General features: G+C 40.3%; 1 protein-coding gene across 1 annotated transcript in view; it reads right to left on the bottom strand.

Moving 5' to 3' along the window:
• Positions 1-27,353, bottom strand: part of SORCS3 (sortilin related VPS10 domain containing receptor 3) — a 650,006-nt gene that overhangs the window by 233,041 nt on the left and 389,612 nt on the right. Inside the window, exon 5 of the mRNA XM_052660938.1 lies at positions 8,171-8,244. Coding sequence (XP_052516898.1) covers positions 8,171-8,244 — 74 coding nt within the window. The remainder of the gene's footprint in view (positions 1-8,170; positions 8,245-27,353) is intronic.

Genomic DNA, 27,353 nt, shown 5'->3' with positions numbered 1-27,353 from the left:
CGGGAGATGGTGATGCACAGGGAAGCCTGGCATGCTGCGATTCATGGGGTCGCAAAGATCAGACATGATTGAGCAATTGAACTGACTGAACTCTACTGAGCGACTTCACTTTCACTTTGAACCCTTCAGTTGGATGCTTTCTCCTTGGGCTGCTCAGCTCAATATCCTTTTCTTTCTTCTCTCTCTAGCCCTCTCCTTGACCCTCCAATTCTCAGATTCCCGAGTCAAGGCCACTAAACAGAGTTCATCTATCTATCAGTGGTTCCACTGTCCCCACTTCTTCATATAGGGAGAAGAAGCTCTAAATGGACAATTTGAGTTTCAGGCAGATTAGAGCAGTCTAAGTGCTTTACTCCATGTGGGTCTCTCCTGGCCTCTCCTCAAAGGATAGTAACCTCTGAAATCTCACCCATTGTGAGAACAATCACATTTCATACCCTCTGAAATTTTATCAGTGAGATCCTCCTGTCTCTGAGCTGAAGAACTATTTCTAGTGTTTTCCACATAGTCATGGGATGGAAGAAGCATTTGGAAGCCATGTGTCTCTAATTCCAGAGAAATCATCCAAGAAGCTGGGAAAAAAAGAAATTATGTTTCCCATTTGTATCTTGGAATTTTTCTTAGACTGGATTAAGTAAGTGGATGCATTGCCTAATTCAGTGTTTGACTTCTCTGCTTGACACACAAATCTTTTCAGAGTTCCCAAGGCGGGGTCAAATATGACACCTTCTTTTCACAGTAAAGAGTTCATAAGTCTATAAAGTCTATAACTACCTACATCCCCCTGTTTACCCTCCTTCATAGAACCCATCTTTGCTTAGGATAATTATTATGAGTCCAACAGGCCTTGATTTCACCAGAAGAGGTGAGCTTTCTGTTTTCCTCCATGCACTGGCTGACAACCATGAATAGCTTTGAAGTGCTGCATTTGCTCTCAGCACTAAGATAGCTCTTCCAAGGCCAAGATGCAACCAGACATACAGCATACAGGTGGCCCCATCAGCGAAGTTGAAACTGATTTCTCCTTGTGAGCTGAGGTTTCACATCTCCCCTTCTGCCCTTGCATGTATTATTCTGAATGTAATGCATTTTTAAATTGCTGCACCATTTATAAAATGTAAGGGAAAGTTGAATTAAATATTATTTGTTTTGTACCCTGGTTTGCAAAGGGCCTCTAAATCTGATTCTATCAGGTCGATGCCTAAATCCCATTATTCGAGATTGCAAATGACTGTGTTTGCAAAATTGTAGAGGCAGCTTCAAAAATTCCGCTCATAATGGTAACTTTGTTTGAAAAGACCTTGATTTTCCAGGAAGCAATCTCAGGCCATTCTGCCTGTCCCTTAACTCTCCTTCTGTCACGGGTAATGTATTAACAGACAAAGGATGACTCGCCATGCAGTTCCTCAGGAACCAAAGTTTAGGAGATTATCCTTGAAGCAAAACACAGAACACATTCCAGAACAGGTGAGATCTCAGAGTTTAAATTGAAGTAAAGATGTAAGAGGGTTCACTAGCCACATTATCTCAAGGTGATCATGTCCCATTTTCACCTCCTGCTTCTCTGCTCTATGTCGTCCACTCTCACAGCCACTACTAGGCTGAGCTAGGTAAGCCTAGGACTGAGATAAACGGGATTTTTGTAAGTGAGATTAACACTTCTCTGAATGGGAATGTGCACACTGGGCTCACCCTCACACATACACACACAGGCCTCAAAGAGTATACTCAGAAAGCAAAATCATGCCATCAGAATGCAAAACAGAATAAAATAGAATAGAATGAAACAAGTTCAGACAATCTCACTATAAAACCTAGCAGCTAAAAACAAGTGTGTATTGTTTCACAGTTCTATGTGTCAGGAGTCTGGGCATGACTCCGCTGGGTGCCTCTGTCTCAAGGTCTCTCGCAGGCTTGATGAGCTGGCCAGAGCTGCAGTCTCCCCTGAAGGCCTGACTGCAGAAGGACCCGCCTCCCAGCTCACTCACAAGATTGTTGGCAGGATTCAGTCGTTTCTCGCTAGAACCAAGCTGTTGGACTGAGGTGCTCAATTCCTCACTGACTACTGACTGCAACCTCCCTCAGTTCCTTATCATACAGGTCTCTCCATAGGGCAGCTCACAAAGCAATCACAAGAAGGTCCCTAAGACAAAAACTTCTGTAGATGAATCTCTGAAGTGTCATCTTTTCACTTGTGCCGCACTCTAGTCACCAGAAGCAAGTCACTATAAGGAGCTCCAACCCAATGAGAAGGTTCCCAGAAGACAGAGGGCACTGGGGACCATCTGGAAGCTGCCTGCCCCAAGAATGCAGTCAATATTAATTATAAGTAGACTCATACTTGCATATGTTTTAGGTGAGAACATAAAACAGCACACAATTGACATTTTTAAAGAAAGGTATTAAAGATACTCAAAATGTATGTATTTTGATGTAATTATTCTTCTTTTAGTAGTGATTAAACCAAAGTTATTGGACTCTAACAATCACCAGCTCCCCCTCCTACATTTTCTAAGGGCTGTGCTGCAAAGATTGATTTCCTGGAGGGAAGGGTAAGAGTGACAGATGGTGAGATGAGCTTTTCTATATAAGAAAACCTGATGATACCTGGGGAGGAAGGTGTGTGGGATACAAGGTATTCTCTGGAAGGGGCCGTGCTGTGGACAATGAACCTCTGTGACTGAGAATAGTTTTAGAGCCCATGGAAAGAGAAGGAAAAGAAGAGACAGTAACTACCATGATGATCAGGACCATGGACTGTTAGATATGGACAAAGTAAGTTTTAGAAAGACTCACTGTGTGCTGTGTGATGTGATGCTTGTTTGCAACTCTTTTAAGAAAACGTTCAATAAAAACTTTATTTCCCTAAAATGCTTCAGTGTTGAATTTTGGTCATTCCATTTAAATGTGACACTCTGTTGAGACTGAGACAAAACACAAGTTTTTATTGGGGCTACCAAGGACACTTGTCCAAGGAAAAAATCCTAGATATTAAGGGAATATGCATAAAATATTAAACTATTATTTATGACAATGAAAAATATGAAAATTTCCAATGTTCAATAAAAACAGTTATAAAGTATGTCTCTTTACATAATGAAGTGTTGCATAGACAATTAAAATGATTGTAAAGATTTTATAATATCATAAAATTGTTATAATCGAACATTAAAAGGGGAGAAGGCAGATTACACAAATTCATGTGCAAAATGTTTGAGCTATGTATAAAAGAGCATGTGCATACAAAGAAACTGGAAAAAACAAGACCAATGGAAGATTGGAAAGGAAATATTGTGATGAAAGGAGTTTTTAGTCCACACCCTTCCTTTCTTCTTTAAAAGGTATATTCCTAGGACATTCTAGCTCTACACACCAGACGAGACATGTTTTGCTATAACATTTTTCCTACCCTCCCTAATGACCTTTCTGAAAGAAGAAAATAGAAGCTGCTGGCACAACCATCATTAGAAATCGACAAAGAGCAAGCCAAATTAAACCAAAGCACAGTAGAGGTGTGAAGCCCATCCTGACTGTCCCTGCATGCCAGCCATTCTCAGCCTGCAGCCAGGCATTGTTCCAGCTTCAAAGAGCCACCCATTAGGAACCCTCTCTCCTTGAGCGCCCTGAAGTCGGCTGATCTAGAGCTTGTTCCACACCTGTTGACTTCTTATAGGGCTTTCTTTTTTCTTCTACTCTAAAGACCAGTCCATTTTACAGCCCAAAGACCCCAGAAAAGGGGTAAGAATTTAAGTTCCTGGCAGCTTTGGGTATATTACTTTATCAGAACATTTTCCTGCAGTGACATCAAGGAAAAACAGAGACCTTGGTCTTCCAGGAGAGAGAACAATTAAGGGGAAGTCAGTAAGAAAGAGACATAGGAGACATTCTTTCTCTTGTTCATGATACTACACGAACAAATGCTCTCAGGGATCAGAGGCACTTAGAGGCCAGCCCAGTTACACAGAGAACTCAGCAAGGCCTAGCATGCCTGTCCCCTCATTGAAAAAGAAGCCAGAGGAGGGTGAACACCTAGGGAGACTGAGGGGCCACCGAGGTAAAGCTGTGAACCATAACAAGTATTCAAATTGGATGTGCAATGAAAACAATCTTCCCACTGCAGAATATGCCTGCCTGTTAAATATCTCCCAATGGAAGAGTGGAGGTACTAGTCATTTGCAGCTCAGTAGGCTACTAAACCAAAAACCACTTTTCCCTGTGATACCCCCGCCCAAGCAGAGACTAGAGAAAGATTACAGTAGGATATTTAGCTACTCCTATGTTGCAACCCACTCCAGTATTCATGCCTGGAAAATCCCATGGACCGAGGAGCTTGGTGGGCTACAATCCATGGGGTGGCAAAGAGTTGGACATGATTGAGTGACTTCTGTGGGTGTGTGTGTTCTCCCTGCAAACTAAAATTGCTAAAGCAACTGGGGTAATGAATAGGGGCATAAGACAGGGCTAGTAATCTGCCTGTTAACCACATATCAAATGAGTGAAAGGGTCACACATAAAAGAGTTTGCATGTCAGACTGATGCTCAGAGCATGATGGTGGAGTCACTCCATAGTGCAAGATTCCTAGGGGACCTCTCTTGATGGCATTAGAACATCTGGAATTCATAAAGAAAATTTTACCTCTAATGAATCTTTTATTATTAATGTTAATATTATGGCCCATGAGAAAATTATGGCCCATGCCCTGTCTAACTCATAGGCACTGTAGGGCACAAAGGAGGAAATGAATAATGATGATACCCCTTACAGTTCTTGATGCATTTTCACAGCCATTACACTGATCATCATCATAGATGGTTGATTCTTCTGCACCCTTGGCAGAAATCATGTCTATATCACAGTGTTCTTCCCTACAGGTCCCCTCTAGGTTGCTACTTTCCACCAACTGAAGGCAGTATAGGAGAAGAAACCTAGCATTCATTAAGGATCTATCCTTAGAAATTTGAAAATCTCTAAATTATAGACAACATTATTTGGGCAATATTCTGTCTGGGTTGCATGTTTACTCTATTTGTCTACTTACTGCAAGATAAGTCTTTTACTTCAATTTCTTGTTTTTGGCATGACTGCCCTTCCCTCCATGTGGCCCTATCAGCCCCAATACCACTTCACTCTGCATCATCCCTCAAAAAAGAAGCAGTTTTAAGGCTTTTGGCTGTTGATTTGTCTTGTTTTTATGACATCAGAAAAATCAAGACTCAAGAAAGAGTGAGGACAATAAAGTTAGCTTGAGATGTGGCTTCTCGGACCCATTCAATTGTTAGTAGATGTGCACAGGAAAAGTCTCACCGGGCATAGGATTTTCTGGATCCCAGAAAAAATGACAAATCAATTATATGTTATGGTCTTCAGAACATGATGCGGGGAAAGATAGAAGGCAGGAGGAGAAGGGGACGACAGAGGATGAGATGGTTCGATGGCACCACTGACTCAATGGACATGAGTTTGAACAAGCTCTGGAAAATGGTGAAGGACAGGAGAGAAGCCTAGTGGGCTGCAGTCCATGGGGTCGCAAAGGGTCAGACATGACTAAGCAACTGAATAAATTCAGAACTACTAATAAATATAGTACTTAAAGACATAACTTACAAATTATAAATCTGAAACAGAGAAATAAAATTGCCAAGAGTCCAATTCTGAAAGGATGATATCTTGTCCTTTCAATAACTATATGAAGTTGACAGGAAGAATACTGTTCCCATTTATATGGATGCAGAGACCAGAGCCCTGAGAGGCTCTGTCTTAACCAAAGCTGTGTTCTAGACCCTGACAAATGCACACTTTGTCTTTCCTCAAGGAGGTATCGAGTTGATATTTCCACTCCTAACCCATACAAGCCAAGTCTTTTCGGCATAAGAGCTTTCCCAATCATGATTCTATCCATGGGAGAAAAAAAGGTCTATGTAAAATGAGTTCTTTCTCTACAATTCCAGTGACACCTAAAAGAACAATTGTGGCAATTATATATCAGAAACAGAGAAGTGATAATTACAAAAATGGAATTTTCAGCTACTACTTGGATAGCCAGCGCAGGCACTAACTTTTATGTTTCCCCATGGGGGCATATGTGAAAGAAGCACAGGGTGGAAACGAAATGGAACATAATCATCAGGACCTGGGGATTTACTCTTTTTGCTCTATAAAGGAAGGGAGAAGGCAGACAGAAGCTGGAACATTCCCTTCTTGCCCTCTGCAAATAGGAAAATGCTACCCTCCACCCACTTAATTTCCTTCAGGAGTGATGGCAAGGCTTACCCAGTCTACTGTACTTTCCTTCTGCATCAACTTGACTTCCTAGTCAGCTAACTGCCTTACCATCTCAAGAATTTGTTCCAGAAATAGCAGAGGGCTTTGCTTTTTTTTTATTTTCATTTATTTATTTATTTTTAGGGACTTTTGAGTGATGGTTGGGCTTCCCTGGTGGCTCAGCTGGTAAACAATCCGCCTGCAGTGTGGGAGACCTAGGTTCGATCCCTGGAAGAAGGAAACAGCTAGCCACTACAGTATTCTGGACTGGAGAATTCCATGCACTGTTCTATGGGGTTGCAAAGAGTCGGACATGACTGAGCAACTTTCACTTTCACTTTTCACTTTCTTTTTGAGTGATGGAACACTGAGAAACTGGTCCATCTTAGCTGAGCCAAAGGCAGCAATTATATAACTAGCACATCAGAAAAACAAATATTTCCTTTTTCTGTCTCAGTCTATTGAAAAAATCTTAATATAATTCTAAATACAGGCTAAAAAATAATTGAAATAGTAGTTATAGAACAAATAATAAATGGTCTGCAAAGGGGAAAATGACTGGGAATAGTCCAGGCATTGAGGTAAAAGCAGTACTACCAGTTCCCTTTTTCCTCTGTGTACTTTGTATATAACAAGACATAGTTGATTTTCACAGTGTGCTTCAGCAATCAACATTTTAATTCTGAACATAGTTCTGTAGGTGCAGAGGGGATAGGGTGAAATGTTGCTTCCAAAGATGCTGGCATGGTTGTATATATATATATATATGTTCAAAGAAGCATATATGTACCTCCCCCCAGTGCCTCCCCACACCACCCCCACCTTGTGGAAGTCATGAAGGGTCATCTCATGACTCTTTAAGAGAGCTGAACTAAGGTATTTAATATGAGACATGGAATAGGTATTACTTTTAAGTACTGTTAATTTTGTTTCTGTTTCTAATTAAGCACATAATTAAGCATACTATACACTTTGGTATATGCTTCCTACATACATTCCTAGATATATTTGGCCTTTGCTTCTGCAGAAATGAAAGCATGATACATGTTAGAAGCATTTCATATAGCTAGGAAGAGTAAAAAGTAAACATTATACCAAACCAAGTTTACTCTGCTACAACTAAATTAACAATAGAATTCGTGTATAAAAAATACCAGTTAATAACACTTTCTGAATAGAAGAAAGGGTTAATTTTCCAGCTGAAACATATTCACTCCTTGAAAAACTAGTCAAAATGTGCTCCACAGAAGTTGTTCTAAAAGATGATCAGGTATGACATGAGAAAGGGATTCTAGAGTAAAGTGAGTTTGGGAATCAGTGACTTCATGTTTGGCAGCTTCCTTTACTCTGCATTTCTCAGAGGCTCTAATATCCTAATGTGAATCTTGAGTCTCCACAAGGGCAGAGTTGGATAACTGTTACCTAAAATTATGTGACCGTAGAAATGCCTTTGGAAGGAGAAGCACTGAGTGAAACTAGTGTTCTTCATAGCACGTTTTAGGAAATGCTTGCTTTTTAGAATAGGTTCATAAAATATCTACTTATTACTAAAAGAGGGGAGATTAATACATAGCTAAGAGCACCCAGTCATGACCTTCCCATGAAGCTCTCTAGCCCAGGGCTTCTCACTTCAATGTGCACGTAAAATCACCAGAGTTCTGCTTAATATATGCAGAGTTCTGCTTAATATATGCAGAGTTCTGCTTAATAAGTTTCAATGGGCCCTGAGATTCTGTATTTCTAAAACTTCCCAAGTGATGCTAATGCTACCAGTCCATGAACTAAACTGAGTAGCAAAGGGCTAGGACACACAATGATCTGACGTGCTGAAGGTGTCCAGAAATTGCCAGAGTGCCATGTTGCCTGATTCCTATCCAAGAGAGTGGTGAGACTGTGGATGGGGCTTACCAGTAAAACCTGTTGGGTGTGATGCGTTCATGCATGAGTTGCCACCGTCTTCCAAAGTCCATGGAGCTGTAGAGCTGCAAAACAAGGAAGTGAGCAGAGCATAAGCATCAAGGGACGCTGTTTAACAGAAACATATGTGCCATCCTTCTGGAGATGAACATTCCAACCCATCAGAGTGCCTAACACACTCAAGCAGACATCCATCCTATCTAGATAAAAATATTATGAACATGACTGTGCTATGCTTATCATGGGGTCTTCTAGCTCAATATATACCCAATCAACTGAGGCTTTTAAGTTGAGTGTAAACTATTTCGGATGCCACCCATGTCCCACTTTTAGAGGTAAAACCTTTAATAAAATTATATCTTTCTATTTTCTTCAAATTCCATGAAGTCTTTAGCTATATCTAAAATAACTCAGCAACACTAATTTTAAAAATATTTACTGAACAGCTCTTACATGAAAGGCACTCTGATGGATAAGAAGATAAGAAAGAGGTAGATTCTGTGCTCATAGGAAAAATAAGACACATGGGTAAAAATGCTCATCAGCTGATACCTGAGCCAATATTACATGCAAAATATTGTACTCTCAGCTTTATCTCTTACTTTATCAATCTTTCCTAAATGAAATGGACCTTTCAATCCCACTCAAGATATCAGGCTCAATCACACTCTCATGTCTTTGTAAGATGGCAAGGATAAGACCACTCTTGTGCCCCAGAGTACACACAGGGCCAGTGTAAGTGTGGCTTCTTCCCCAACGCTTTTTCTGATCTTTAGCCCACTCACTATTCTTCCCTTTCCATTCACTGCACTCATCATTTGTTTCCACTGAGCACTTATCATGGGTAAAATATAGCATGTCTTTTAGATTTGGTTGTATTATTTAATTGTATTTATACTCCTTGAATACATACAAAGTGTTCACTAAATATGTATCGCCTAAATCAGTAATTAAAACAGGTAGGTGAAGACAGGTGTCAACTCACGGAATGAGAAAAAACAACAGCAACAACAGAAGACCCCCAGGACTTTGGAATTTAAAAAAAAACACCTCTGCAAGGCCAAATGACTCAGATTGCACATTCTCTGATTTTATGAATCCAGAGTCTGATCCTTTATAACACAAAAGGGAAAACTCCACATCCCTGTAAGAGACTCACCAGGAGCATGGAGTTTATTTTTAATTGAATACCTAAAAGCATAATATCTGAATGTGACTGATAATGGAATAATAATGATGTTTATCATCACTTATATATTATTATTATTAATGTCTGACAGTGTTGCTCTTTCACATACCTTTTAGCCTTACAAGGACATGGAAGGGAAAGCAAGACAATTCTTATTAATGGAAAACCCTACTCTCAAACATTCTCTGATCCACTCAGGCACAGTTAACCACTTTGTCACAGTGTCACCAGGGTACATACTAACTGCCTCCAGGAAGCTGTTCACACTTGTTCATTACTGGTTAGCTCTCCCCTCCCTAGAGGAAGAGTCAATAAAGGGACAGTGATCATGCCTCATTCACCTTTGTGGTTACACAGTGCCTGGTATATAACCAAAAAACACACAAACCTGTTTCACAGTTAATGAGACAGTCCTAGAGAAATGACATTTTAGTCAAGTGAACTATTAATAGGATTTAGGTTTTTGGAGGCCCTAGCTGACATCTCCTTCCATGGAATCACAATGTCTAATCTATACTGAGAATTCCATCATGTTTATACTTTTCCACAAACATCTACAAGTGTGGAAACTGAGTAAGGCAGAAGTAGGTGGCCTTCAGGTTTACGGGAATAGGGTCAGGTGAAGGCCATACATGTAATCCCAGGTAGCTGCTGACCCACAGTGCTCTCTAGTGTACCACATCTGGTAACGTTTCCACCTGTAAATTGTGAGCCCATAATCTCACAATGCATACAGAATTAGCTTTTGTATGAACTTCTGGATTGGAGAAGGAAATGGCAACCCACTCCAGTGTTCTTGCCTGGAGAATCCCAGGGATGGGGGAGCCTGGTGGGCTGCCATCTATGGGGTCGCACAGAGTCGGACACAACTAAAGTGACTTAGCAGCAGCAGCAGCAGCTAGGTTTGTTATAGCTTTTCTTCCAAGGAGAAAGTGTGTTTTAATTTCATGGCTGCTGTCAACATCTGCAGTGATTTTGGAGCCCCAAAATATAAAGTCTCTCACTGTTCCCATTGTTTCCCCATCTATTTGTCATGAAGTGATGGGACTGGATGTCATGATCTTAGTTTTTGAATGTTGAGCTTTAAGCCAACTTTTCACTCTCCTCTCTTACCTTCATGAAGAGACTCTTTAGTTCCTCTTTGCTTTCTGCCATAAAAGTGGTATCATCTGCCTATCTGAGGTTATTGATATTTCTCCCAGCAATCTTGATTCCAGCTTGTGATTCATCCAATCTTGCATTTCACATGATGCATTTTGTATATAAGTTAAATAAGCAGAGTGACAACATACAGCCTTCACATACTCTTTTCCCAATTTGGAACCAGTCCATTGTTCCATGTCTGGTTCTAACTACTGCTTCTTGACCAGCATACAGGTTTCTCAGGTGGCAGGTAAGGTAGTCTGGTATTCCTGTCTCTTTAAGAATTTTCCAGTTTGTTGTGATCCACACAGTCAAAGACTATTTTAGTCAATGAAGAAGAAGTAGATGTTTTTCTGGCATTCTCTTGCTTTTTCTATGATCCAACGGATATTGGCCATTTGATCTCTTGTTCCTCTGCCTTTTCTAAATCCACCTTGAACATCTGGGAGTTCTTGGTTGATGTACTGTTGAAGCCTAGCTTGGAGAATTTTGAGCATTATTTTGCTAGCATGTGAAATGAGTGCAATTGTGTGGTAGTTTGAACATTCTCTGGCATTGCCTTTCTTTGGGAATGAAAACTGACTTTTTCTAGTCTTGTGACCACTGCTAAATTGTCCTAATTTGCTAGCATACTGAGTGCAGCACTTGCACAGCATCATCTTTTAGGATTTGAAATAACTCAACTGCAATTCCATCACCTCCACTAGCTTTGTTCATAGTGATGTTTCCTAAGGCCCACTTGACTTCACATTCCAAGATGTCTGGCTCTAGGTGAGTGATCACACCATCATGGTTGTCTGGGTCATGAAGATCATTTTTTGTATAGTTCTTCTGTGTATTCTTGCCACCTCTTCTTAATGTCTCCTGCTTCTGTTAGGTCCATACCATTTCTGTCCTTTATTGTGCTCATCTTTGCATGAAATGTTCCTGTGGTATCTCTAATTTTCTTGAAGAGATCTCTAGTCTTTCCCATTCTATTGTTTTCCTCCTTTTCTTTGCATTGTTGACTTAGGAAGGCTTTCCTTTTTATTCTTCGGAACTCTGCATTCAAATGGGTATATTTTTCCTTTTCTCCTATGACTTTTGCCTTTCTTCTTTTCTCAGCTACTTGTAAGGCCTCTTCTGACAACCATTTTGCCTTTTTGTGTCTCTTTTTCTTGGGGATTGTTTTGATCACAGCCTATTTTACCATGTTACAAACCTCCATCCATAATTCTTCAGCCACTCATGTATCATATCTAATCAGATCTAATCCGTACATTGGAGAGGTATTTGGGTGGAAGGAGAGTGTTTTTGAGGACTCCACCATCCCATTGGGAATAATACACCTACGTAATTTATTGCAAGGACTGAGTATTCCACCCAGGGTTTCAAGAAATGGGATCACCCTCTTTCTCATGGCATTGCCCAAACTTAAGACAGGTGTTTCTCAATTAAAATTAGAAGAGACTTCAGTTGGTGCCTTCTGTCCAAAGATATCAATCAGACTCTCTGTCAAAACAGAGTCCAAACAGAGAAAATAGAACCCCAAATTCCTTCAAATAAAACCCAACATTATTGTGTCTTCAGAGCTGCAAAATCTAGTGACAAGTCAGGGAAAAACCTTGAAGGTCACACTGATGCCACTGGAGTCTTAATCCCCCAGAAAATCATCAGCCCTTCCATCACTGGGGACCCTGCACGTGGCAGAATGCAACCCCCCCACAGCTCCTGCTCAGGCATACCCTTGGGAGAAGCATGACTCCTCTTATCCCATGCTCTTCCCAACAGAAAGAACAAGAGCTCAGCTGCCGATCTCCTCATCTAAGCCTGTTCCACTTACTGCTTCCCGTCTCTGGTTTTGCTTTTTCAGCTCTTCATTTTGATTGATGGGAGAAAAATTAAATTGAATTCTCTGTCTCAAGGCTGATTTGAATGAACAGAAACAGTAGGCTCCTATTCATTAAGTGCCTTGGGTTATCTACCTTGTCTTGCAATCTACAGTAAGTTGCTGAGTCTGAAACGAATTTTATTCTCCCACACGCTGGATCTTTGCAGCCTCTCCAATTCATTCATTCACTCATTCATTCACTAAAAGTGTTTCAAACAATTGCTATGCTTTAAGCACTGAACTAAATTCTGGGATTGCAAAGGTTAAAAATATTATGGACAGTGGAAGACAGAAATTCAGACAATTACACTGCTATGAATTATATGTCATAATATTAATACTAATTATCTCTCCAAGGGTAAGATTGTGAGCAATTGATATTGTCTTCTTTTGGTTACTGGGATTTTAAAAAATTATTTCAAACATCTATTACTTTAGTAATTTAAAGAATAAAAGCTCTAACACTGAGAGACAAAGTACATAGGCAATCATTCAATAGACGGTGCTAAAAGAGTTTTTAGTAATATAAAAATGCTCATAATATGTTATTTAAAATGTTACAAAACATACATATATCGATGCTAATTATATTTAAAATATTGCATACTTTGAAATATATTTGAAGAGAATATGCTAAAATATTAGCTGTGGTTATCTCTGAATTGTGGAATGATGGGTAATTTACATACATTTTAAAGTTTCCCATCATTTTAAAATTTCTTTAAGATAGATATATGTTATATTTCAATAGTAATATAAACTTATGCTTTCTTCTATTTTATTTTTCTAGTAATTTTCTATCTATAATATATATATTTGTCTATTTTTGAAAAGGCCAAGGATTAAAATTGCAATCTTTCCACTAGGGAACTGGAATTAGAGAGAGCAACATGGGATTTTCCATAAAGTGGTATTTCAGAGAGATTACCACAAATAGTGGTGAATCCTTCCTAGGACAGGCAACGTATTAGTGTTTATATAGTCCTGCATGGCTTCAACCCAAAGTGTTTCATGCAACATTAAAATAAAATGTATTTTCCAAACAGCAAATATATTTAAAACATTCTTATTTATACAAAGTTACATATGAGACTGTGTTCTCCATATCTTGCCTTATGATGTCCCCTTCCTGCAACAATGTCATTCCTGACTTTTACCAGAGAACAATCCAGATCGTCTTCTCTCCCTTCTTTCACTATATGACATGGTCTCATCTCTCTTAACAAGCACATATTCAGTAACAACACACACAGCAACTGAAATGAATCATCAGCACAGCTGGAAAATATGAAAGAGCACGCTCTTTTCCTTATTGATTCAGTTATTCGTTTCCTAATTACATCAGCCTGCCAGGGAAAAGCATCCGATAGCTGAAGAACTAAAAAGGCAATTTAAGCAATGTTAAGGAATGTTCCTTAAGAAGAACAACATGTTGTATTATAGAAAGCTTAAGTTTGAAGAATAATATGATTGTGTTAGGAGGTTATGGGTTGAATTATGCCCCATCCTCCTCCTCCCCCAAAATGGTCTGTCAAAGTTCTCACCCTCAGTATCTCAAAATGTGACCTTATATGGAAATAAGGTCTTTGCAGATGCAGTCAAGTTAAAATGAGGTCAGGCTGGATGGGGCTTAATCCAGTATTCTCCTAAGGAGAAATCTGGACACACACACAGACACAGAGGGAAGACAAGAAGATGCCCAGAGAGAAGACCACGTAAAGACAGAGAGTTTTATTGATATATCTACAAGCCAAGGGATGCCAAAAACTTCTGGCAAATTACCAAAAGATAGGGAGAATCAAGACTCCTCTATAGGTTTTAGAGGGCCCATGATCCTGCTACCAACTTCATTGTGGACTTCTAGTCTCCAGGATGGCAGTACGGTAGACTTCTATTGCCCCAGCACATCCAGTTTGTGACACTTTATTATAGCATCCTCTTACAGCTGATACTAGGGGTAATGATGACAGATTATGTTACATTTCTCTGTTGTTTTCTTGTCTCCACTACTAGGTATTTAGTTGTAAGGCCAGAAGTTTTGTTTAGGTCCAGATTGTTTAAATTGTGGTTGAAAGCCAAAGTCTCATTTCCCTTTATTTCTCTGTCCTGTGTATCTTTACCACACCCTTAAGGGTATTTTCTAAGAATATATTTGAATTCATAATGACCATATGGCAGTAACCAGACATAATCAGAAGAAGCAACAAAACACACATTTTACAGCAGCCTTTGGTATTCCAGCCAGATTCCCTAGAGCCAGCAGATCTTCCATATACAGGGGAGGATGCTTTGGAATACATTTACACAAAAGCTCTAGTCTATAGGCAAACTCAAACTTACTGTGTAACTGCTCTGACTTTTTTCTTCAAAACCCTTATAGTTTATATAGCATTCTGCTGAATTGTGGTCATGACAGCCTGATCTTTCTAATAAAGTGAGAACTGGTTTCTGCTCAAAATAAGTTCTCTGAATCTATTTCCTTGGTAATCACAGAGCAAGTGGGAGGGCTTAACTGGGCTACAAAGGGCTACAGGAAAACCCCCCTGGGTTGTGGCAATAATTGCAGTAGACAGGAGAAAAACCAGGATCTCATAACAAGAGATAGCACTTTCCAACATGTGCCCTAATGTGAGAGGGCACACACATTAGGTGGGATAATTCCACCTAATGTCCCTTTAAGCTCTGGGAACAGAGACAAGAACTTTTGTCCTCAGCAACCATTTTCCTTTGCCCTTGGGAGGTACAAGACATCTACACCATAGAGGTATTTATTAAAAAAGAAAGAGAGAGAGTCACCTAGTGATGCCATTCTATTGGAGATGGCAACATTTCTCTTCACTTTTTGAAGACTTCTAGCCACAAAGGTTTTCTCTCTCTCAAATGGTTTACATCATCCATTTCTTCATTTAACAAATATTGATCAAATACCTATTAAGAGCCAGCCCTGATCCATGGGTTTAAGGTATATCAGTGAACCAAAAAGACAAAAAGTCTCTGCTGTCAGGAATCTTACATTCTAGTGGAGATCAAGAACTCAAATGCTCTCAAGTATGTTGTGTGAATATGTGAGGGGAGGTATAAGAGAAACAGGACCATTACTTGTATTCTTTAGATGCAGCCTCATTTTGCTGGCACTTAAGGCACTAAGGAAATTTCTTTGCTTATCCAAGAAGATTTTTCACATTTTTATTGAAACCCTTGACACTCTTAAGGCTATCTTTTCCATTCAGTTTAGTCACTCAGTCATGTCCAACTCTTTGCAACCCCATGGACTGCAGCATGCCAGGGGCTTCCCTGTCTATCACTAACTCCCAGAGCTTTCTCAAACTCATGTCCATTGAGTTGGTGATGCCATCCAACCATTTCATCCTCTGTCATCCCCCTCTCCTCTTGCCTTCAATCTTTCCCAGCTCATTGGTATTTTCCAATGAGTCAGTTCTTCTCATCAGGTGACCAAAGTATTGGAGTTTCAGCTTTAGCCTCAGTCCTTCCAATGAATATTCAGGACTGATTTCCTTTAGAATGGACTGGTTGGATCTCCTTGTAGTCCAAGGGATTCTCAAGAGTCTTCTCCAACACCACAGTTCAAAAGCATCAATTCTTTGGCGCTCAGCTTTTTTATACTCCAACTCTCACATCCATACATAACTACTGGAAAAACCATATCTTTGACTAGATGGACCTTTGTCAGCAAAGTAACATCTCTGATTTTAATATGCTACCTAGGTTGTTTATAGCTTTTCTTCCAAGGAGCAAGCGTCTTTTAATTTCATGGCTGCAGTTACCATCTCCAGTGATTTTGGAGCCCTCCAAAATAAAGTCTGTCACTGTTACCATTGTTTCCCCATCTATTTGCCATGAAGTAATGGGATCGAATGCCATAATCTTAGTTTTCTGAATGCTGAGTTTTAAGCCAACTTTTCAACTCTCCTCTTTTACTTTCATCAAGAGGCTCTTTAGTTCTTCTTCACTTTCTGCCATAAGGGTGGTGTCATCTGCGTATCTGAGGTTATTGGTATTTCTCCCGACAATCTCGATTCCAGCTTGTGCTTCATCCTGCCCGACACTTTGAATGATGTACTTTGCATAGAATTTAAATAAGCAGGGTGGCAATATACAGCCTTGATGTACTCCTTTCCCAATTTGGAACCAGTCTATTGTTCCATGCCCAGTTCTAACTGTTGCTTCTTGATCTATACACAGGTTTCTCAGGAGGCAGGTAAGGTAGGCTGATATTCCCATCTCTATAAGAATTTTCCACATTTCATTGTGATCCACACAGTCAAAGGCTTTGGCTTAGTCAATAAAAAGATGTTTTTCTGGAACTCTCTTGCTTTTTCGATGATCCAGTGGATGCTGGCAATTTGATTTCTGGTTCCTCTGCCTTTTCTAAATCCAGCTTGAATATCTGGAAGTTCAGTTCATGTACTGTTGAAGTCTGGCTTGGAGAATTTTGAGCATTATCACTTTTCTCTTAACTCTAAGGAAAACACCATATGTGACGTTCAGCAGGTGACATTTCCCCACAATCCTGGGGAGAAGCAGGTAGTCCTGAGAGCTCATGCTCCATCTGAAAATGGGCTCAGTTATTCCCTAGCTGGACAGGAGTGCTGAGCCAATGTGTTCAGGTTGTACAACATTTAAGAGAACTTGAAAATTCTGATATTTTTAATGGGAAATTTCCATATTTTTTCAATTTTGGCAAAAATTTAAAGTGTACCACAGGACAAATAAGATATGTTTTAAACCAAGTGACCAGGTGCTGCCTGAGGACTGCCAATTTGTGAATTGAATCTTAATGTAGACTTACAACTGCCTGCAGGAGTGAAAGCCACTCAGTTGTGTCCAATTCTTTGCAACCCCATGGACTATAGTCCATGGGATTCTCCAGGCCAGAATACTGGAATGGGTAGCTTTTCCCTTCTCCAGGGTATCTTTACAACCCAGGGATCAAATCAAGGTCTCCCACATTGCAGGCAAATTCTTTACCAGCTGAGCCTCAAGGGAAGCCCAAGAATACTGGAGTGGCCTGCAGGAGAGAGTAGGACTATTTGATCTTGGAGTAGGATTGCTAGATTTATCAAACAAAAATATAGAATGCCCAGAGAATTTGAATTTCAGTTAAAAATGAACAGATATTTTGTGTAACTGTACACCATGTAACATTAAGGATATGCCTATTTTTTTAATGTTATTTATCTGAAAATCAAATTTAATTGTGTTTCCTATAATTTATCTGACAGTCTTACCTTGAAGTCCCTCCCATTCCATTTCTACAAGTCTAGATTATAAGATGCATTCCCTTACATTGGGCTTCTTTACTCTTGAACACTGGATGCCAAGTGAATAAAGTGAGTGAAGTCGCTCAGTCATGTCTAACTCTTTGCAACCCCATGGACTGTAGCCTACCAGGTTCCTCTGTCCATGGGATTTTTCCAGGCGAGAGTACTGGAATGAGTTGCCACTTCCTTCTCCAAAGGATCTTCCTGACCCAGGGATCAAACTCAAATCTCCCACATTGTAGGCAGACACTTTACCATCTGAACCACGGGGAAGTGAATAAAAGAATCTCAAAATTATTATAAATATTCTCTGTAATCAACTAGTTCAAACCATTTCACTTTATCTATTTAATGTCAATTGAGTACTGCTGCTGCTGCTGCTGCTAAGTCGCTTAAGTCGTGTCCGATTCTGTGCGACCCCATAGATGGCAGCCCACCAGGCTCCACCATCCCTGGAATTCTCCAGGCAAGAACACTGGAGTGGGTTGCCATTTCCTTCTAGCATGTGCTAAATTCAGTGCCAGGTATGATAATACAAAGGTGAATAACCCAGGGTTCCCTGATCCTGTGAAATTCAAAGCCTGGAAGATATGATGGATGTGGCAACAGCTAAGTGCATCATGACACAAGGAGACTCCTGCCAATGGAAGCAGAGGAGAGCTAGAAGAACTCAAAGAAGGAGTGGTCAGCTCTGCTGGGCTTGACACTAGGCCAGGAGCTGAGTCAGAATAGATGAGTAGGAGTTGGCCTGAAGGATAAGTTCCCCCCAAAACATTGCAGCTAACAAAGGTGAAGATTTCTGGACATTAGAAAAGATGTTGGAAATAAAACAAACATTATCTCATCCTCTTACAAAAGTAAAATTCATTTGGCTGTGGATCAGTGTACATTGGTTTAGCTGTCACATCTCAAAGAAGAAAGCAGAGATGGAAGGGGAGCTGAACAAGGTCATGTAAAAGATTCAAGAAGAAGAGGAGAAAACAATTCCAGAAGAGTGAGCGTGAGGAGTAAAATGAAGACTTGAAGATGGGCTGTGAGAGTGAAGGCTATGAAAGCAGAGAGATGTAAGCAGATACACACTTTTCTTATCAAATTTGAAACATCCTCCCTTGAAACTTAAAAGAGGTAAGATTACAACAGCAAAAATGAAGGACTACTTTTAGAAGCAAGTTCGTAAATTTCATTACTCTAAGAAGTCAGCGAGGTAAGCACAGGATGTCCTATAAACAGTTTAAGACTCAATGCTTTCCAAAGTTTTTCATCAGAACACTTCTAATGGCCAAAGGGAATAAAGCATCCTACCAGGAATCTGGGGATTTCCCAGGTGGCACTAGTGGTAAAAAATCCATCTGCCAGTGCAGGAGACATAAGAGACACAGGTTTGATCCCTGAGTCAGGAAGATCCCCTGGAGAAGGAAATGGTAGTAACAGGTTTCTCTTATAAGCTTTCAAATTGCTTTTATGTAATCCATCCAACCATTAATCTGGTCATTTGTTCACTTAATGCACCATAACTTCAGGCAATCTCTTCAAATAAACTAGAGGCCCTTGGCTGACAGAAAGCCATCTGATATCATGATCCCTGTAAACAAACTTCTACTGAGCTGCTTCACAACAGAGAATCAGAGAATAATATTTTTATAGCTGAGAGTGGCCAACTCTTTTTACACATGGAGAGTCTAAGGCTCAGAAAACCTACAGGACTCGTCTAGTGCCACACAGCTAGCTAGTCTGAAGCTGGAATCTGAACCCAGGGTCTTCACTCCCAACCCAATGCTCTTATTACTGTGCTGTATTATCTTTTTTTAGCGGGGGAGGGGGCCGGTGACTGTTTAATCTAAAAGCAAAACAAGTTCACATAGCCTCACAGGAATGATGGGTCATTTGGGTATACCATGCATGAATGACACTGCCTTGAATCTATTCAGCGCTTTTATTTACAAATCATTTTCACAATTCATTTTATCCTCTTTTATGCTGAAGAGTACTTTCTGAGCTAACAGTCATATAAGAAAATCTTGTAAACAATTCACATATTATTTACCAAAATTTATTCTTTTGTCTCCATAGTCTTATTCTCTCGACCATTTTCCTTTGCAATCAGATTCTATTCATTTTTATGCATTATGATTCAGAAACATCTCATTTTAAGCCGTACCTTTCTAACACAAATGTTGATATTCCTCCTCTAACAGACTTTATTTGTTCTGACCCACCACCCTCCTCTTGTACCTATGTTCTTTCTCCTTCGTCTGCTTTGGTCTCACATCACATCCTACAATTAATATCCTCTTTATCACTTATTTTCCTGGCTATTCACTGCATTCAATTTGTCTTTAACTCTTTTCCAAGTTCAAATTTGTTTTTCTTTCCCCAAAACCTGAATCTAAAAGAGATGGGAAGAACGTATTATTATTATTATTTAGTTTCAGGTCATTTAATTTAAATTGCTTTCTTTAAGTATCAAAACAATAATACCTGCTTTCAACATGAAAGAGACAAAGACGTCACTAAACCTACCATATGAAACACCATTTGAAATATATTTTCAGGTGGACTGTTTAAAGATGTTCATGATATTAGTATTAACATGTGGCCAGAAAATCTACGAGTTCATTAAAACTCAAGACACTAAAGGCAACAATAGTGTGTACTTCAAAGTGTTCTTTCAGAAAAATAATAATAAAGACAAAAAGAAACCAACACTTATGGAGGATCTGCCCCTGACAGGCATTTTTGTATACAGCCTGACTGATTCAAAATATACTGTTTGATGTTTATTTCTGTCCATACTTCCTGGGGGGAGAACATGGATGCCCCATGGGTGTAATGGACTTGCTCAAGATCCCAAAGTAAATTCCAAGCCATCTGATTCCAAAACCAGTGTTCATTCCAAAACATATACTGCCAATGAAAAAATGAGTGTTATCAAGGAAACAACCTGAATCGTAAGAGAACTCAAACTCTTTCCTTAGAAAGTTTTAGAAACTTGGGTTTGCAACACAAAAAACTGACCAAGGAGGCAAACTCTATCTTAGAAAAGTTGTCAGAACTTGGGTTTGTGATGCAAAACACTGACCAAGTAGCAAAGAGGTTTATAATTGTTTTCAAATATGGGGAAAAGTCGTTCTGTGGAAGGACAATGAGACTTTCTCCTGCTGTATCAAAGGGCAGAAGCAGGACCAGAAGGTGATCTAGACAGAAGTAAGTGTTGGCTTGACATAAGAAATAATATTTTAATTGAAAAAACTCTCTAGTGCTGAAAGAAGCTGTCTCGGGTGGCAACAAGTTCTCCAGGGAGTTACTGGATGTGTTTAAGTAGAAAATGGATGAGCACTTGGATTAAAGTGATACCATCAGAAAATTAAAGTGTCAGATGGGGTTTAAGCCAATGAGTTCTTAGGTCCCTTTGGATTCATGATTTTTGATTCTTATTTCATGAGCAAAATCATGGAAGAGAACTCAAGGGAATATTCATTTATGATGCTCCCTAAACATTTGTAAAAGCTGACAGAGGACCATTTTTCAAAGGTACTCAAATGTTGGAAAGGCCAGGACACTATGTGGCAGCTCTGATGAATTCATTCAGCCTCCCTGTTTCTAAAACCTTTGCAAAAGGATTCTCAGCCCCTCCCTTCAAGAACTAGTCTTTATTTCTTCACCCCTTGTTTTGGCATCAGAATGCAGTAGAAATGATGGTCCTGGTTCTGAGCATGGTCCCTAAGAAGCTGTGAACATTTCCAGTCTTTCAGAATGCTGCCACCGTAGGTGAACAAACCTGGGCTGGCCTGCTAGGGGATGTAGGACCATACAGAACAGAACCCAGTCTACAGACCTCTCAGACCTGCATACAGCCAGCTGAGCTCTAACTAGAAGAGAAAGCCCACCCAAGATGAACTTAGCCACAGTGGACCATGGGCACATGAATGAATCTAGCTGAGACCAAAAGAAAAAAAAAAAAATCCACCCAACTAATCCACTGAGTTGTGAGTCATAATGAAGGTTTACTGTTGAAAACTTCTAAGTTTAGGGAGAGTTGGTTACACAACATTAACTACCTGACCCACAAACCTTAGATATAGGCCTTGGCTCTCTCAATGGCCTAACTGAGCTATTTTCAAGAAGACTTTAAATCTCTCAATCTCAGTGTTCTCAATGTCAGTGTTCTTATATAATGAAAAGCTTTCTCCACAATAGCAGCTCTCAAATTGCTATCAAGTTACTCAGATGTCTTGTTAAAAAAAGCATATTTTGCACACCTCCTAAAAATTCTGATTCAGAGAGTCAAGAGTGGAGCCCCAAAATAAGCATTTTAACAAGATATTAGATGATTCTAACATAAATGAGAGGAATGATACATGGAAAAACTCTGTTCTAGATCTTTCTTATGGGAGCTTGGACATTTGTAACTAAGCTCATTGGGCTGCCTTCAGTCAACCTCTACCTTCATTGCAGGTAGATGATGCCCAGCTGACTATTTAGAGCTCCTCAGAAATAGGAATGTCACCACTACTCTATGGCCCATTAGAGAAGAGTGATTTGTCCTAAAGTCTGACACATTCTGACTCCTGGGAAACCCACTTCTAGTGCCATCTTAGAAACCAGAGCCTTGGAAAAGGAGATGGGCAGACTGTTTCCACTCAAAATGATTCTGTCCAACTGCCAGTGTTGGAACACAATTAAACAGCAAACAGCATAGCCTCAGCTAAAATGCACAGTAACAGCTGGACTGTGTGCCCTGAAAGTACAGTGCATTTATTACACAGATAATTAGATTTCCTTCTAGATCCAAAAGTCATACAGTCTGGGCATTAAGCAAAGGGGACTTACCACAGTCTAGTCAACCTTTTCCCAGAGTGCACAGAAAAGTCCTGATCCCTGGGTCCTAAAATGAGTGAGGAGGGAGCTGGGATAGAGCCAGAAGCCAGCAACTGCTCCAATGCTCTTCTGTTCTTGGCTTTAGTGACCCAAGTCAGTGGTTCTCAGCTCTTCATTAGAGTTGCCTAAAAGTTCTAAACAATACTAATACCTGGGCCCCATCTTGGAAAACTTAAATCAGGATCTCTAGGAATAGACTAGCTAGGCAAAGGTATTTTTAAAGCTCTCCAAGTAACTCTAATGTGCGGACAGGGTTGACTACTACTGGTCTAAGGCATAGGTTGGCAAACCATGATCCACATGTTTTCACAGAGAAAGTGTGACTGGAACCCAGCCACGCTCATCTGTCTATAGTTGAGTGTTGCAACAGAGATCACATGGCTGGCAACGTCTAACATACTTACCATTCAACCCTCTGCTGACCACTGCTCTTAGGTATTGATCTTCCACATGGGTTAAGAGGTCCCAATAAAGAAATTTTATCCTGAGTGCCCCTCGCCTTGGTTACACACCCTTTAATCTTATTTTTCCAACACCAGGAGCCCGAAATACATGATGATAAAAATAACAACTAATGTCCAACAAGCACTTATTATATGTCAGGGATTAGGTCTGCATCAGTGTGTTTAAACCCTAAACTACCCTGAGAGGAATTCTGGTTAACATCATCTTACAGAACAGAAAACAGAGCTTTGCAGAGAACCAAGTCACTGGTCTGAAAACACAAAGTGTAGAGGTCAGATGTAAACCAGGCTGTCTGATTCCATGGCCTGTGTGCTCAATAAACACACAAGCCAAGATTCACAACATGGAAATGTGGAGCTTCTGATCCAGAGCGCAGCATGAGCTTGGGCAGGTTACTTCCATGGGCAGAGGCAGGGCAGTTCTAAGAAGACATGTCTTACAGAGTTATGGTAAGATTAGGGGTAGCATGATCCATGCCTGCTAAAATGATGTCTGGAAGATCAAAACTAATTTTTGTCAAAATTTTTCTGGAGACATTCTTGACAATATTTCATTAATTACCTTCAACCTTTGAATCACTCAGTAATTTAGTGAGTGATTCCTCACTAAACCATGCATGGTTCTATATTCTAAGGATTCAGCAAAGAACAAGATGCTGGAAAACACAGTTGTTAAAAAATAAATACTGGGACTTCCCTGGTGGTCTAGTGGTTAAGAATCCACATTTCTACTGCAGTGAGTGTAGATTCAATCCTTGAAATAAGATCCTACATGCGAAGATGTATTTTAAACATATTTTACCCACCTGCTGCCCATTTGTTTCCACTACCATGTAAACTCCATGATATGAGGGGTCACCAGCCTTTTGTACTTATGAACAGTAGACAGTTCCCTAGTACTCTGCTTGGGTTCCATTGTAAATAGTGAAACCACCAAAGAAAAGCACAAAAATGCACACAAAAAATGGCACAAAACTGTTGTTTATACTCTGAGAGTTCAACAAGAAGGCAGACCATTGCCTTATTCAACCTCTGTTGGGAACATGCATATCAGGTGACTCAATTTTTTTGCCACTCAGCACAGGTTTCCAAATGTCCAAAATTCTGAGTATTGATTTGGGGTTTAGAAATGAATTTTAGTGAGTAGATAAATTCACATATTCACAATCTGAATCAATGACGATCAGCTGTCTAACATCATGCAAAGATAACTGCTAAGAAGAAAATCAAAGCCAGATAAGGGGATAAAGCCAGCCAAGTGGTACTGTTTCTGTGAAAGCGGTCAAGGAAGACCACTCCAAATAGTTAACATTTGACCAGAAACCTGAATTAAATGAAGGAGCAGGTGATACGAACATCTGAAGCATGACCTAGGATAAAAGAAGAGTGAGGGTGAAGGTCGTGAAGTGGAAACGTAGTGGTGTGTGGGAGGAACAATCCAGCCCAGTGTATCTGTAACAGTGAGCATGAAAGAGAAGCTTCAGGAGACAAAGTGAGAGGAAGCAGGGAGGACTTCATGTATAAGGCATGTCTGTCTTTAATAGGATCTGGGGTCTTACATGCATGATGGAAGTGTACGGAAGCATTTCAGGAACAATCTGCCATAAATCTGATTAAAGTTTTAAAGATCATTGGCAGAACGTGGAGGAACCACAGAGAAGAGACGATTGAAGTGGTTCACGGAAGAGGGACATTGCCTTGAATTAGCCTGTGAGTGGTGAAATTGGGAAGGTGAGAGATTTGCAAAATATTCTGGAGATAAAGCCAATAAGATTTGGTAATGGTACGGTTGTGAGATCTGAGAATAAAAGAGGCATCACAGACAACTCAAAAAATTTGGACTCCTACCAATAGAATAGTGGAGGAAGATGAGTGAAATGATCATATTCAGGATATATTTTGCAAGTAGACATTACATGATTCGCTGTTGTACTAGAGCCAAGCTTGAGAGAAAGAGACAATTCTGAAATGTTGAGCCTTTAGAAAGAAGTGTCATTTATTAAAATTCCAGTCTGGAAAATAAAAGAGTATGTGGGGGGTGTCAAGAGTTGCATGCACTAACTTAACTATTTGGATTTTTATGTGTGTGTGTGTGACAGAGAGAGAGAGAAGAGTGAAAATAATAAAGAAGTAATAGGTACTCATCAAATGTGTATAAATTACCTATTGGGTATACTCTGCTATACCCAATGGTATGTGGTAGGGACCTCACAGAAGCAGAAGATATTAGGAAGAGGCGGCAAGAATACACAGAAGAACTGTACAAAAAAGATCTTCATGACCCAGATAATCACGATGGTGTGATCACTCACCTAGAGCCAGACATCCTGGAATGTGAAGTCAAGTGGGCCTTAGAAAGCATCACTACGAACAAAGCTAGTGGAGGTGATGGAATTCCAGTGGAGCTATTTCAAATCCTGAAAGATGATGCTGTGAAAGTGCTGCACTCAATATGCCAGCAAATTTGGAAAACAGCAGTGGCCACAGGACTGGAAAAGGTCAGTTTTCATTCCAATCCCAAAGAAAGGCAATGCCAAAGAATGCTCAAACTACTGCACAATTGCACTCATCTCACATGCTAGTAAAGTAATGCTCAAAATTCTCCAAGCCAGGCTTCACCAATACGTGAACCATGAACTTCCTGATGTTCAAGCTGGTTTTAGAAAAGGCACAGGAACCAGAGATCAAATTGCCAACATCCGCTGGATCATGGAAAAAGCAAGAGAGTTCCAGAAAAACATCTATTTCTGCTTTATTGACTATGCCAAAGTCTTTGATTGTGTAAATAACAATAAACTGTGGAAAATTCTTAAAGAGATGGGAATACCAGACCACCTGACCTGCCTCCTGAGAAATCTTCATGCAGGTCAGTAAGCAACAGTTAGAACTGGACATGGAACAACAGACTGGTTCCAAATAGGAAAAGGAGTATGTCAAGGCTGTATATTGTCACCCTGCTTATTTAACTGGAGAAAGCAATGGCACCCCCACTCCAGTACTCTTGCCTGGAAAATCCTGTGGATGAAGGAGCCTGGCAGGCTGCAGTCCATGGGGTCGCTAAGAGTCAGATATGACTAAGTGACTTCACTTTCACTTTTTGCTTTCATGCATTGGAGAAGGAAATGGCAATCCACTCCAGTGTTCTTGCCTGGAGAATCCCAGGTACGGGGGAGCCTGGTAGGCTGCCGTCTATGGGGTCGCACAGTCGGACACGACTGAAGTGACTTAGCAGCAGCGACAGCTTATTTAACTTATATGCAGAGTACATCATGAGAAACGCTGGGCTGGAGGAACCACAAGCTGGAATCAAGATTGCCAGGAGAAATATCAGTAACCTCAGATATGCAGATGACACTACCCTTATGGCAGAAAGCGAAGAAGAACTAAAGAGCCTATTGATGAAAGTAAAAGAGGAGAGTGAAAATGTTGGCTTAAAGCTCACATTCAGAAAACTAAGATCATGGCATCCAGTCCCATCACTTCATGGAAAATAGATGGGGAAACAGTGGAAACAGTGGCTGACTATTTTTGGGGGCTCCAAAATCACTGCAGATGGTGATCACAGCCATAAAATTAAAAGATGCTTACTCCTTGGAAGAAAAGTTATGACCAACCTAGACAGCATATTAAAAATCAGAGACATTACTTTGCCAACAAAGGTCTGTCTAGTCAAGGCTATGGTTTTTCCAGTGGTCATGTATGGATGTGAGAGTTGGACTATAAAGAAAGCTAACACTGAAGAATTTATGCTTTTGAACTGTGGTGTTAGAGAAGACTCCTGAGAGTCCCTTGGACTGCAAGGAGATCCAACCAGTCCATCCTAAAGGAGATTAGTCCTGGGTGTTCATTGAAAGGTCTGATGTTGAAGCTGAAACTCCAATACTTTGGACACCTGATGCAAAGAGCTGACTCATTGGAAAAGACCCTGGTGCTGGGAGGGATTGGGGGCAGGAGGACAAGGGGATGACAGAGGATGAGATGGCTGGATGGCATCACCGACTTAATGGACATGGGTTTAGATGGACTCCAGGAGTTGGTGATAGACAGGGAGTCCTGGTGTGCTGCGGTTCATGGGGTTGCAAAGAGTTGGACACTACTGAGCGACTGAACTGAACTAATACTCTGCTAATTACTAGGGATGGTGGTGATGGTTTAGTTATTAAGTCATGTCTGACTTTTATGACCCCATGGAATGTACCTAGCCAGGCTCCTCTGCTCATTGGATTTCCCAGACAGGAATACTGGAGTGAGTTGCCATTTCCTTCTCCAGGGGATAGGCATAAACAAAACATAGCCACCATGGAGGAGCTCAAAATTTGATGGGGGAAACAGACAAGTAAACAGATGA

The sequence above is a fragment of the Budorcas taxicolor genome, chromosome 23 (genome assembly GCF_023091745.1).
Source record: "Budorcas taxicolor isolate Tak-1 chromosome 23, Takin1.1, whole genome shotgun sequence".
NCBI classification, from domain to species: Eukaryota; Metazoa; Chordata; class Mammalia; order Artiodactyla; family Bovidae; genus Budorcas; species Budorcas taxicolor.
This window is presented reverse-complemented; position numbering and strand designations above follow the sequence as displayed.